The sequence below is a fragment of the Muntiacus reevesi genome, chromosome 7 (genome assembly GCF_963930625.1).
Source record: "Muntiacus reevesi chromosome 7, mMunRee1.1, whole genome shotgun sequence".
Taxonomy (NCBI): domain Eukaryota; kingdom Metazoa; phylum Chordata; class Mammalia; order Artiodactyla; family Cervidae; genus Muntiacus; species Muntiacus reevesi.
The window spans coordinates 8,716,640-8,730,035 of NC_089255.1; the positions used below are offsets into that span (position 1 = coordinate 8,716,640).

At 37.4% G+C, this 13,396-nt stretch overlaps 2 protein-coding genes across 13 annotated transcripts in view; one reads left to right on the forward strand and one right to left on the reverse strand.

Moving 5' to 3' along the window:
• PDE8B (phosphodiesterase 8B) overlaps positions 1-8,057 on the forward strand; it is a 252,047-nt gene extending 243,990 nt beyond the window's left edge. For all 11 annotated transcript variants that reach the window (XM_065940982.1, XM_065940975.1, XM_065940976.1 and 8 more), the window contains 2 exons: positions 1,882-2,011; positions 7,167-8,057. In XM_065940982.1, the coding sequence (XP_065797054.1) occupies positions 1,882-2,011; positions 7,167-7,276 (240 nt within the window). In that variant the 3' untranslated portion in view covers positions 7,277-8,057. The remainder of the gene's footprint in view (positions 1-1,881; positions 2,012-7,166) is intronic.
• Positions 8,058-11,508: 3,451 nt separating this feature from the next.
• The window catches only part of WDR41 (WD repeat domain 41), a 44,687-nt gene continuing 42,799 nt past the window's right edge, over positions 11,509-13,396 (reverse strand). For both annotated transcript variants that reach the window (XM_065940986.1, XM_065940985.1), the window contains one exon: positions 11,509-12,486. In XM_065940986.1, the coding sequence (XP_065797058.1) occupies positions 12,334-12,486 (153 nt within the window). In that variant the 3' untranslated portion in view covers positions 11,509-12,333. The remainder of the gene's footprint in view (positions 12,487-13,396) is intronic.

The window sequence follows — 13,396 nt, forward strand, 5'->3', positions numbered from 1 at the left end:
TTGTGGGAAACAGACATAAGGCACATCTCTGCCTGAGGGTAGCTCATAATGCAGTAGGGGACATAGACATAAATAGATCCACAGAATAATATTTTTTAAGTGAAAACACTTCTAAAGGAGGTATATGTTAAGTCCTAGGAGTTCAGAAAGGGTTTTTTTTTTTTTTTTCTAGATAAAAGAAGGGCTTTTATCTAGAAAGGTGGAAAAGGTGTTAGAGCTGAGTTGTTTTTTTTTTTTTTAAAGGTTTTCAAAATTTAGAAGTGGGCAAGGACATTCTGAGAGAACCAAGTGTTAAGACCAAAATTCGTAAAGAGGAAACATAGAATTTCTATATAGGAATAGTAACTTTCGCAGTGTGAAGAGTTGAAGAATAACCCAGAAAGTAGCAGACCACAAGATGCCATTTGAAATAGAGGCCTACTTCCAAAGAAGAGGCTTTAGGGACTAATGTTTATGATGTGGGACAGAAAGACAAGCGTGTCTGAAGTAGCTACGAGTAATTATTTGGGGAGGGGGAGTGCCGATCTCACTGGAATGTACTACTGAGGCAGGGTAAAGACCAGTCAGTGGTGTCTAGAAGGGTTGGCAGAGCAAAAACCAGCTAAGGATGCAGTAAGTTAACTGTAGCTTTCAAGGATGGGAAGAGAGTCCATGAATTAAAGAGAATTAGGACAGCCAGCTCTGAGCTTGCCAGAAAGAGAAGGGGAAAAAACCCCCAAACCACTCCTTGAACCAGCAGTGGATATTTTAAGGCTGCCTGATCAACTGATCTGAAATGAGCAATCTGAGCCAAAACTGGTAGGAGACCATTAATGGAGCTTTCCAGGACCCACAGAGAAGACTTAAAATCCTATTCCTAGATATTCTCAAAGTATGTGAATGGGGAATGGGAAAGAACCATTTTTAAGTTCTTTAATGTAATTTCCCTGTGTAGGTGTCCTTTTCCCATAAAAGAAATGTTCACACGACAATGTGACCTAAAAATCGAGTTTACAAATGAGGTCTCTGGCCAGCCAGTCTCTGGCTCAGTACACCATCAGTAAATGTGGATTTTAACTTCAATCCTGTAAATTATAACCTTAAGCATTATAAACATACACTTCAATGTGCAAAATACTCAATTTACACATATTGTTAGAATTGCATGCATGACCAGTACAGACATCCAAACAGTTTGTCAGTCATTCTTTTCAGTAAAGAACAGTTATTCCATGAAGAAAAAAATCTAGTTCAGCTCAACTGCCTACCTGCTTTTCCTCCAGACAACCATCACACCCTTGGATGTGCAGCACAAGGGCTTTGTATGTACTTCGGATTTTGTCACACAGAATATTTTAAAAAGGTATTTTCAAAGGTCAAGTTTAGTAAGATTAATAATTCGTACTGCTTTAATTTAGACATTCTTAAGTGAAACGGACTTTCTTTTTAAACTGCAAGCATGTAACAGTGAATAATACAATGTCTGTTGATACAGCTTGGTTCCAGGTCTTTGATTCGCGCTGAGACAGCAGCAGCTTTACACCCACCATTGCTTCTGTACCCTCAGCGTAAATTCCACTTAGTATTTAGTAGTATTACTTTGAAAGTTGTGACCTTGCAATCATGAAAACAGATCTTAGAAATGAGGGTATGAATTCTTAAATCAGTGCTTTGGTGGAGTGGGGAGGGTGGGTATCTAAGATAGTATCTAACACATTTAAGAGTCAGAAGACCTGAATCCAGTCACTGCAGTCACTCATCAGGTAGGTGAGTTATGTAAACCCTGGGAAATGCTGAGCCTATTTCTTCATCGATACAACTGGATTATGACACCTTTTTCACAGGGTGGTTCTGACAAACTCGATGCTACTGTGACAGCCCTGTGTGTATTATTTCTTACAGACGGATGAAGAGAAGAGACAGGGGCTACCCGTAGTGATGCCAGTGTTTGACCGGAATACCTGTAGCATCCCCAAGTCCCAAATCTCCTTTATTGACTACTTCATAACAGACATGTTTGACGCTTGGGATGGTAAGATGGTTCATGTTTTGTTACCCATAAACAGAATATCTTGTTACGCTTTATAATGATTACCTTTAATGACAGAGGCCAGGCCTAAAGGTGTTAAATGTTATTATTTTTAAAAATGTCAGCTGTTTGTGGCCAGATATGGTGGGGTACATGAACAGTTTCTGCATCCTCAGCACAGACCATGTGTATGGAAGACTCAATGGATGTCCGATAACTGGATAAACAAGTGTTTAACTCTTCAAAGGACATATTTCCAAAGTTTCAAGGAGTTTTATTATATCACTGGAGGAAATTCTAGAGAAATAAAATATAAGCCTACTCTGAATCACAGATTCTTTTGGTAATGTCACTTGACAGACAGCTATTCACTGAGATTTGTTGTAATTTTTATGTTGGATTGCAGTTGATTTACAGTGCGTTACTTTCAGGTATGCAGCTAGGTGATTCAGGCACACATATACATAGATCCATTCTCTTTCAGACCCTTCACCCACACAGGTTACCACAGTATTATCTGCTATGGGGTAGAATTCCCTCTGCTACACAGTGAGTTCTTACTGATTACTCTCTACATAGCAGTGTGTAGATGGGAATCCCAAACTCCTGATTTATCCCTCCCTCCACTTCCCCTCTGGTAACCATGAGTTTGTTTTTGAAGTCTCTGAGCTTATTTCTTTTGTAAATAAGTTCATTTTTTTTTTTTTAAGATTCCACATATAAGTGATATTTCTTTCTCTGACTTACTTCATTTAGGATGATAGCCTCTAGGTCCATCCATGTTGCTACAAATGGCATTATTTCATTCTTTTTTTAATGGCTGAGTGACATTCAGTTCAGTGTCAGTTCAGTGTCATTCAATGTCAGCACTTCAGTTCAGTCAGCCGCTCAGTTGTGTACAACTCTTTGCAACTCCATGGACTGCAGCATGCCAGGCCTCCCTGTCTATCACCAACTCCCGGAGCCTACTCAAACTCATGTCCATTGAGTCGGTGATGCCATCCAACCATTTCATCCTCTGTCATTCCCTTCTCCTACCACCTTCAATCTTTCCCAGCATCAGGGTCTTTTCCAGTAACTCAGTTCTTTGCATTAGATAGTCAAAATATTGGAGTTTCAGTTTCAGCATCAGTCCTTCCAATGAATATTCAGGACTGATCTCCTTTAGGATGGACTGGTTGGATCTCCTTGCCATCCAAGGGACTCTCAAGAGTCTACTCCAACACCACAGTTCAAAAGCATCAATTCTTCAGCACTCAGCTTTCTTTATACTCCAACTCTCACATCCATACATGACTACTGGAAACATTATAGCTTTCACTAGATGGACCTTTGTTGACAAAGTAATGTCTCTGGCTCTTTAATATGCTGTCTAGGTTGGTCATAACTTTTCTTCCAAGGAGCAAGCATCTTTTAATTTCATGGCTGCAGTCACCATCTGCACTGATTTTGCAGCACCCCAAAATAAAGTCTCTCACTATTTCCACTGTTTCCCCATCTATTTGCCATAAAGTGATGGGACCCGATGCCATCTTGGTTTTCTGAATGTGGCATCTTAAACCAACTTTTTCACTTTCCTCTTTCACTTTCATCAAGAGGCTCTTTAGTTCTTCTTCGCTTTCTGCCATAAATGTGGGGTCACCTGCATATCTGAGGTTATTGACATTTCTCCCGGCAGTCTTGATCCCAGCTTGTGCTTCATCCAGCCCAGCGTTTCTCACAATGCACTTTGCGTATAAGTTAAACGAGCACAGTGACTATATACAGCCTTGACATACTCCTTTTCCTATTTGGATCCAGTCTGTTGTTCCATATCCAGTTCTAACTGTTGCTTCCTGACCTGCATACAGGTTTCTCAAAAGGCAGGTCAGGTGGTCTGGTATTCCCATCTCTTGAAGAATTTTCCAGTTTGTTGTGATCTACAGTCAAAGGCTTTGGCATAGTCAATAAAGCAGATGTTTTTCTGGAACTCTCTTGCTTTTTCGATGATCCAACAGATGTTGGCAATTTGATCTCTGATTCCTCTGCTTTTTCTAAATCCAGCTTGAACATATGGAAGTTCACAGTTCACATACTGTTGAAACCTGGCTTGGAGAATTTTGAGCATTACTTTACTAGCATGTGAGATGAGTGCAATTGTACAGTAGTTTAAACATTCTTTGGCATTGCCTTTCTTTGGGATTGGAATGAAAACTGACCTTTTCCAGTCCTGTGGCCACTGCTGAGTTTTCCAGATTTGCTGGTATATTGAGTGCAGCACTTTTACAGCATCATCTTTCAGGATTTGAACTAGCTCAACTGGAATTCCATCACCTCCACTAGCTTTGTTGGTAGTGATGCTTCCTAAGGCCCGCTCAACTTTGCACTCCAGGATGTCTGGCTCTAGGTGAGTGATCACACCATCGTGACTATCTGGGTCATGAAGATCTTTTTTGCGTAGTTCTTTTGTGTATTCTTTTCACTTCTTAATATCTTCTGCTTCTTAGATCCATACCATTTCTGTCCTTTATTGAGCCCACCTTTGCATGAAATGTTCCCTTGGTATCTCTAATTTTCTTGAAGAGATCTCTGGTCTTTCCCATTCTATTGTTTTCCTCTATTTCTTTGCACTGATCACTGAGGAAGGCTTTCTTATTTCTCCTTGCTATTCTTTGGAACTCTCTATTCAGATCGGTGTATCTTTCCTTTTCTCTTTTGCCTTTCACTTCTTTTCTTTTCACTATTTCTAAGGCCTCCTCAGATAACCATTTTGTCTTTTTGCATTTCTTTTTCTTGGGGATGGTCTTGATCCCTGCCTCCTGTACAGTGTCACGAACCTCCGTCCATAGTTCTTCAGGCACTCTTGTCTATCAGATCTAATCCCTTGAATCTGTTTGTCACGTCCACTGTATATTCGTAAGGGGTTTGATTTAGGTCATACCCGAATGGCTTAGTCGTTTTCCCTACTTTCTTCAATTTAAGTCTAAATTTGGCAATAAGGAGTTCATGATCTGAGCCACAGTCAGCTCCCGGTCTTGTTTTTGCTGTTTAGAGCTTCTCTATCTTTGGCTGCAAAGAATATAATCAATCTGATTTTGGTGCTGGTCATCTGGTGATATCCAGTGTGTAGAGTCTTCTCTTGTGTTACTGGAAGAGGGTATTTGCTGTGATCAGTGCGTTCTCTTGGCAAAACTCTATTAGGCTTTGCCCTGCTTCATTCTGTACTCCAAGGCCATATTTGCCTGTTACTCCAGTATTTCTTGACTTCCTACTTTTGCATTCCAGTCCCCTATAATGAAAAGGACATCTTTTTTGGGTGTTAGTTCTAGAAGGTCTAGGTCTTCATTGAACCATTCAACTTCAACTTCTTCAGCATTACCGGTCGGGGCGTAGACCTGGATTCCTGTGATATTGAATGGTTTGCCTTGGAAACGAACAGAGATCATTCCATCGTTTTTGAGATTGCATCCAAGTACTGCATTTTTTTGGACTCTCTTGAACTCTTTTGTTGACTATGATGGCTACTCCATTTCTTCTAAGGAATTCTTGCCCACAGTAGTAGATATAATCCTCATCTGAGTTAAATTCACCAACTATGTATATCTACCACATCTTCATTAATCTGTCAGTGGACATTTAGGTTGCTTTCATGTCTTGGCTATTGTAAAGTGTACTACAATGAACACTGGGGTGCATGTATCTTTTTGAATTGTGGCTTTCTCTGGATATATGCCCAGTAGTGGGACTGCTGGGTCATATGGTAATTCTACTTTAAGTTTTCTGAAACTCCACATTGTTCTCCATAGTGGCTGCACCAATTTACATTCCCACCAACAGTGTAGGAAGGTTCCTTCCTCTTCACTCTCTCTTTAGCATTTATTATTCATAGACTGTTTGATGGCTATTCTGACTGGTGTGAGGGTGATAACTCATTGTAGCTTTGATTTGCATTTCTCATTTAGTGATGTGGAGCTTTTTGGCCATCCATATGTCTTCTCTATTTCAGTCCATTTTTTGAGTGGGTTGTTTGATCTAGAGCTGCATGAGCTGTTGATATATTTTAGATTGATCCCTTGTCAGTCACTTTGTTTGCAAATATTTTCTCCCATTCTGTGGGTTGTCTTTTCGTTTTGTCTATGGTTTCCTTTGCTGTGCAAAAGCGTTTAAGTTTAACTCGGTCCCATTTATGTCTGTTTTTTTCATTACTCTAGGTAGGAGGTAGATCCAAATAGATAGTGGTGTGACTTGTGGCAGCTAGTGTTCTGCCTCTGTTTTCCTCTAGGAATTTTATAGTATCTGACTTTACATTTAGGTGTTTGATCCATTTTGAGTTTATGTTTGTGTATTGTGTTAGAGAACATTCCAGTTGAGTTCTTTTGCACAGAGTTGTAAAACTGAGTTGTCAGTTTTCCCAGCACCACTTACTGTAGACACTTGTTTCTCTATCATGTATTCTTGTCTCCTTTGCTGTAGGTTAACTGACGGTAAGTGTGCGGGTTTATTTCTGGGCTGTCTGTTCTGTTGCATTCATCTCCATTTCTGTTTTTGTGCCAGGACCATACTGTTTTGATGACTGTAGCTTTGTAGTATAGTCTGAAGTCAGAGAGTGATCCCTCCAGCTCTGTTTTTCTCTCTCTGGGTTGCTTTGGCTATTTGGGGTCTTTTGTGTTTCCGCACAAATTTTAAAATACTTTTTCTAGTTCTGTGAAAAATGCTAGTGGTATTTTGATAGGGATAGGGATTGCCTTAGGGTACTATAGTCATTTTCACAGTATTGATTCTTCCAATCCAGGAACATGGTATCTTTCCAGCTATCTGTGTCATCTTCAGTTTGTTTCATCAACATCTTATAGTTTTCAGTGTATAGGTCTTTTGCTGCTTTAGGTAGGTTTATTTCAAGGTATTTTATTCCTTTTGATGTGATTGTAAATAGGGTTGTTTCCTTAATTTCTCTTTCTGATCTTTTGTTAGCAATTTTTAGTTAAAAGGACCTGTTCCTATTATAGAAACCAGTATTTAGTGATTTATCCTTCTCACACTTGTGTGTTCACCTTAGGCCTAACCTAGGGTACCTCACCTCCAATTCTGATCCCAAATTTGTCCCAGAGAGCCTCAACCTTATAAATGCTCCTAGAATCTAACTTGACAGGCTTCTTTTTACTTTTTTATGTCCTTGCAGCCTTTGCACACCTGCCAACGCTGATGCAACATTTGGCCGATAACTACAAACACTGGAAGACATTAGATGACTTAAAGTGCAAAAGTCTGAGGCTTCCGTCTGACAGTTAAAGCCAAGACAGAGAAGGTGACCTCTTGATCTACAAAGGGCACTGTGAATCACAGCAGTGTAAGAGGCTTTCCTTCATAATGAAAATGACAGGTATAGGTTAAGGAGCTAATGTTTAATATCTGACCTTGAATCATTCAACTTCCCAAATTTCATTTTTAGAAAACTATGTTCTGTGAAGAAAAATATTGATATGTGTCCTTCTGAACAATCACTTAGTGACAGAACACACACATGGCAAAGTCCATTGCCCCACTGTAACCCTGTGTGCTCTCGTCAAACCATGCAGCTGATTCACTGTAGCTAGCAGGACACATGCAGCAAAGACTTGGTGCCCACGAGCCCACCGTCGCCGTGGACAACGGACCATGAAGCGTTGCTCAAGTTTAGCTCATCCTTTACCATGAAAGTCTCTATCACTGTTTGGCTTGACTATTTTCCTCAAGAGCGTCAATCTAAAAGCTGCCTAAGAATATCTAATTTTTAAAAACCTATATAAAATGAGCAAAACAACTGGGACCAAACTGCTGATAAACTAGTTCGTTTCAGAGCCTCCATGGCTAGGTGGTTCTTCTGACTAATTCAAATTAGAATATAGCCTTGGCCTAGTGAGTGCCTTCTTTAGACTGGTATCAGCAGCCTGCATAGCCCTCTCTCCCAAAAAGGGGATTCATCCTAATAGAAAGCCATCCATGAAGGGGAAGGAAGTGACATCTTGTTTGGGGGTAATCCAAGAGCTTTATCCCTTTATTTCTGGTTTACAGGGGCAGTCACAAGGCACTACAGTGAGTATTATATACAAGCCATTAATCTGACTACCCTTGGACAAGCTTGTTTTTTAAAAAAAATTTATATACATTTGCTGTTTAAAATTTTTTATTAGACCAGTCTAAATTTTCTGGGTTTAAGTCCATGGAGTATGTTGTGCCATGTTACCAAGGAGAGAGAGAAAGTTTCAAGGTTCAGATGTTTTTAACCTATCTATATTTATGATCATGCCATTTTGCTTTAATAATGTAAAAAAAAAAAAAAAAAAAGACTGCAAGATGTGTAAATATATCAGAAAATAGACGTATGGGGAAGCAGTAAATACTATTTTAAGCTATTAATTGTATGCTAAAAGCTTCTAAAGCACAAGTGCATATTTTTATACAGCTCTTTTCACAACTTTCTGTGATCTACATCAAGTCAGTCTTGAGATTTTCCTTTCTCTTTTACCAGCCAACCCTTCTGTGTATTATAAATATTAGAGATTTAGTAAACAAAATCTTTGTTCTTTTAAATTCTCTGTACTCCATGCTGCATTCCTAAGAGGTATAAACAGAGACTAAATTAACTGAATCAGTAGTTACTTTTTTTCAAATGAAAATCTGAATGCAGCATAGTTGAAGCTAGTACATGGGGGGAAAAAATGACTTAATCACTACAAAATGTGCCAATGCTTTTTTCTATGTTTTGTACCAAAAAATGCAAACATATATGACAATTCCATGCAAAGAAAGAAATGTACCTAAATTATTTTTGTTAGATGCTAAGCGAACTTGCTTGGTCAGGAGAGCAGCTAGCTTTGTATTGTAATGCTGCATTATGTAAATGTGATGAAAATGTTTTTGTGAAGTACTTGTAACTAAATTCCTACAGCCATTTTTCATTCCTAACAGCTGTTTTTATTTTAACTCTTTGGCCTAAATTTTTCATAATTTCAAATTTTCGGTAAAGTGTTCTTTGTTTCATGAATCACACACTTTGTTTTCAGAACACATTAAATTCAGGATGTTAGAATCCCATTTTAAGGAGCTAAATAATTTGCCTAAGCTTCAGAAGCTTGCTTGAGACAATAACAATCTTTTCCTGACCATCTCACTTTTGGTTACATTTGGTAAGTGACATTCATCAGATGTCTGACATTTTTCTATATGAACATTATAGCTGACTCAGTTTCATATTAATTTCATATTAACACTGCCAGGTACTAAAGCTTTAGCACACCTCTGCTCTTTACCAGTGTCATCTACTATGGTGTAATCTTTCACTGAGTCGCTAATTAAATAGTGCATTCCTAAAAATAGTTTATAAGAAATAGTCTTTTAGATGGTATGTATATCAGATAGATATAAATTATTATCTCTTATTTACTAAAATATTCTCTGTTGAGGGGAGCCTTATTAATTTAGGAAAATAAAATCTCATTTAGAGAGAAGTCATATTACTGCTACTACGACTGAACCAGAAGTTATAAAACACTGTTGCCTGAACCAAAATAACACTATAATTTAATTAGGTGTTTTTTTACTTCCAATTTAAGATTTTAAAATTATGCTTGCCTTCAGAGTTAGGATGCCTTCATCTATTCAACCAGAAGCCACTCAAGTTGACAAAGATAAATACAATGTCCCTAAAGTTTAGGCTCTTATATGAATAAGCCAGAAAATGAGGTGATAAGGGTATTTTTAAGTAAAAATGACAAGGCCTAATGTACAGTATTATATCTGGTGTTGCAAATATAATAGCACTGAAAGCTAAGCTAGGGAAATGGAAAAAATGCATACACTATATATTGATGTCAGTTATAATATAATCTGAAAGTTTAACTTTTAGCAGCAGTCTCCATACAACTAGTGAACAGTCATCAAGTATGAGTCCATGTTAGATTCGCCCGTCTCTGACCTTAGGGCATTCATGAAAGCAAAAGCATCAGGTTTCATGAATTGGGTTAGAGGCTTTCCTCTAAATGTTAATAACAGAGGGACTCACAGTGGTACTTACTTATGCTATTTGCTCCCCAAACTTAGCTAGGGCTTCTAACATTCCTTGTGAATAGACTGCTGTCACTTAATACTAATCCAGAACAAATCAGGAAAAGCAAAGAATCTATGAATTCCTTTATAATTCATTGAATATCTTATACAATTCAAAAAGAGTTCTATAAACTCATGACCTAATAATGCAGACCCTCCAAAGAAAAAGCTAATTAGTAATAGGGCAAAGTCCATCTATGGAGAAAAATTAAAAGCCTAAAAATGACTGATCAATAACCTGATGCACTCAGACCAAAATGCATGTTGGCTTGGTAAGGAATCCTACCCATGTGCCAACTTCAGCGTGAGATTAGAAGTGCCTCTCTGTAACACTCAATTATGCCATAACAACCATCTTGGCTAAAAGGCAGTGCTAATTTTTCTATTATAAAATGGAGGTTATGTAAATTTTATATTTCTCCACAAATCTGTTTTCATTGTGAATTAAAACAATGATTGTGAACATTACTTGGTTTTGCTCAAGGGGTGATCATATAAGCCCTTCTCTCTCATTCATATTTTTTTTTTTTAAAGCTGTTCACTGATAATGAGAATTGAGCTAGCTAACTAGAAGGGCTTACCTGACTGGGCTTCAGCTTTGTCATTTAAAAGCATTATGGCACTTGTCTGGCATAGATGACCATAGCTCATCCAGACTTTGCAGGTAGTTAATAACGGAAGCAACTGTCAAAGGTAAAACTAGTTAATTTTTTTTACAAAGATTCCATTAGGGTCTGTGGATTCTGTTAGGGGTGTGTGTGATGAATAAACCCAGAAAGTGTTCTTTGAGAAGTATCAGTCCTAACACATCAGCCCCCTTGTAGTTACTTCCATAGGATTCATTCATCAGCAGTTTAACTCCACAGTTAAAAACACCCATTTTTTAATGTATGGGACACTTTTTAATTTTTATCCTTTAGTACCAAAAGGGAGAAAGAGTACTCTAAGGTTGATGGGGTGATGAAGCTGATTTAATCTCAGGTAACTGCAAGAAACTACATTAAGTAAAGCCTGTCTCAAGCATTTCATATTTGAGCCAATGGTAAGATGAATCAGGCACTTTGGTAACACTTAACTCTTTACTGATCTAGCTCTCATCTCTAACATATAAGAGGGGTGGCCAGCCGCTGGTCTTGTACCAAATGGCTGTTCAGGCTAGAGGGAAGAAATACACCCCAATAAGATTCCTACTGATTTGAGTTTATAGGAATTTTAGCAGACAGAATTAAAAATGAATGATTTAAACAAACGGTGGCTATTGTTCAGTCACTAAAAGTTGGCACCAAAAATTTTTTAAAAAGCTGTAGTTAAAACAGTGAGATTCAGGTTTGCTTCATGGCATAGTGGTAGTTACTAAAGACCAGGGGAATTTGTAGGAGAAAGGATATTTATCACAAGAATTCTTAATCAAACAGGCTCTAAAGAAAACCAAAGAATAAAAAAAATACTATTACTTCTATTTCTACCTCCTTCCAGGGTCTAGATTCACATTAAGAAGTTTACAACACAGCACTCACCACTTCAACAGACAGTTATTATGGAATCTTCATTTCCTCCAGAGAAGCATCAGTTTTCTAGATACCTCAAGGTTTACATTCAAGATATGCGACATCCTATTTATTCTTCAGTGGGGTTTTCATTTTTCTCATAAAATATCTTCTGTAATTATCATGTATATTTATTTCCATTAAAGCAGGTTCCTTAAATAAGTATTTAAAAGAATGACACATGGTCACATAGTTAAAATATTAGTTTTGAATAACAAAGTCAGGTATTTCAAAATCCAGAAAGGCTAAATGAAAGAAACTACATGTAAAACTTTAAAAATCTAATTCCTGGTGATGAATTTAGTTAGAGGCAATATAGTAACACTAAAGACGGAGAGAGGTTCTGAGTACTATTCTTTTCATTAAGCATAAGCTTATACAATTTCTGGTGTAAAATTTAAAGCATAAAAATTTTATCTCTGTGAGAATACTGTGGTATAATTTAATTCTGCTTCATCAGACAGTTGTGCTGAAGTCTGAACAAATCAGACCCATTCCTACAATGGTTTCAGGTAACTTATGTGGAAAGTCAAACAAAAAACTTGCGCCATATTCTTTGGTGAATGTACTAGTACCTCAGGAGCAAACTTGTTGCTGGTTTGCAGACCCCCTAAAAAAATTAAGCAAAATTAAATAAATAATCAATATGGTAATGGTTTTCAGAACATTACCCTATATTTGATGTTCAAGGTTCATGTATAGGTATTCCTTAACCTAGACAGACAGATACAAGTCACCATTCTCCTCTAATTTTTGAAATAACTTTAAACTGCGTAATCCAGATTCTCGTTCTCCATTTTTCCAGAGAATAATGAGGTGATCAGCAGAACAAGTCACTAGTCCATGGTCTTCAAAGTACAGAAACATCTGTAGAAAAAAATTAATTACTGATTACAGGAAATTCAAGGAGAAGAGAAGCGGCTAATACCAAGTAGACTAATGTAGGTCCTTGCCAAAATGTGTACCTTGGAGATGTCTTTGGATCTATCAAACTCCATATCTTTCATGAGAAATTTAAGTGTGGCTGATAATCACATACAAATAACAAATGCCAGACCCATATCTAATATTTTAATAATCAGAATTTTGTAAACACTACTCAACTACAGAGCCATAACAGCTTTTTTTTTTTAATTTCCAAAGTGTCATCTAAATTTTACCATTATCTAATTCTTTAAGAATTGGTTTTAAGATTTTTTTCAGCAGAAGTCCTAACAAACCTGCTTCATTTAATCATTTCTGCTGGCCTTCTTATTAATGTAAAAATGGCCACAATAAAATATCTGAATCCAAGTACTCCAAGATAAACAGTAGCTTTAGCTCTCTATATAAACAGAGAATAATCAATCCTTAAGCATTTACTGAGTGTTATCTATATGCTTATAATCCCTATCCTCAAGAAGCTTCTAATTCAGCTGTGAAAACTGTCTTAGTTGAAACAGCAAGGGTATCAATTAAAGATGATGTAATTAGGTACTAAATAATGTACTTCAGGCTATGATTTGCCACAGAAAAAGGAGGCATAGATCAATACTGAACGAAATTGTCCGAGAAATCTAACAAAACATTAAACTCTCCAAATAAAAGTAAGGTCATGCCCAGTGAAGGGATAGGCTGGAAGTTAAGAACAGGAAAATGGAGTGTTGATAAGAAGGCAGCGTGCATCCTATGGAGAGAGCTGGTATAAGAGAGGAGATAAATGAAACTATGAAAAGGATGAGCTCCTCAAGAGAAAGAGTGAAATAAAGGAGAGAAATAGGATGTGAGCTTTCTGAGA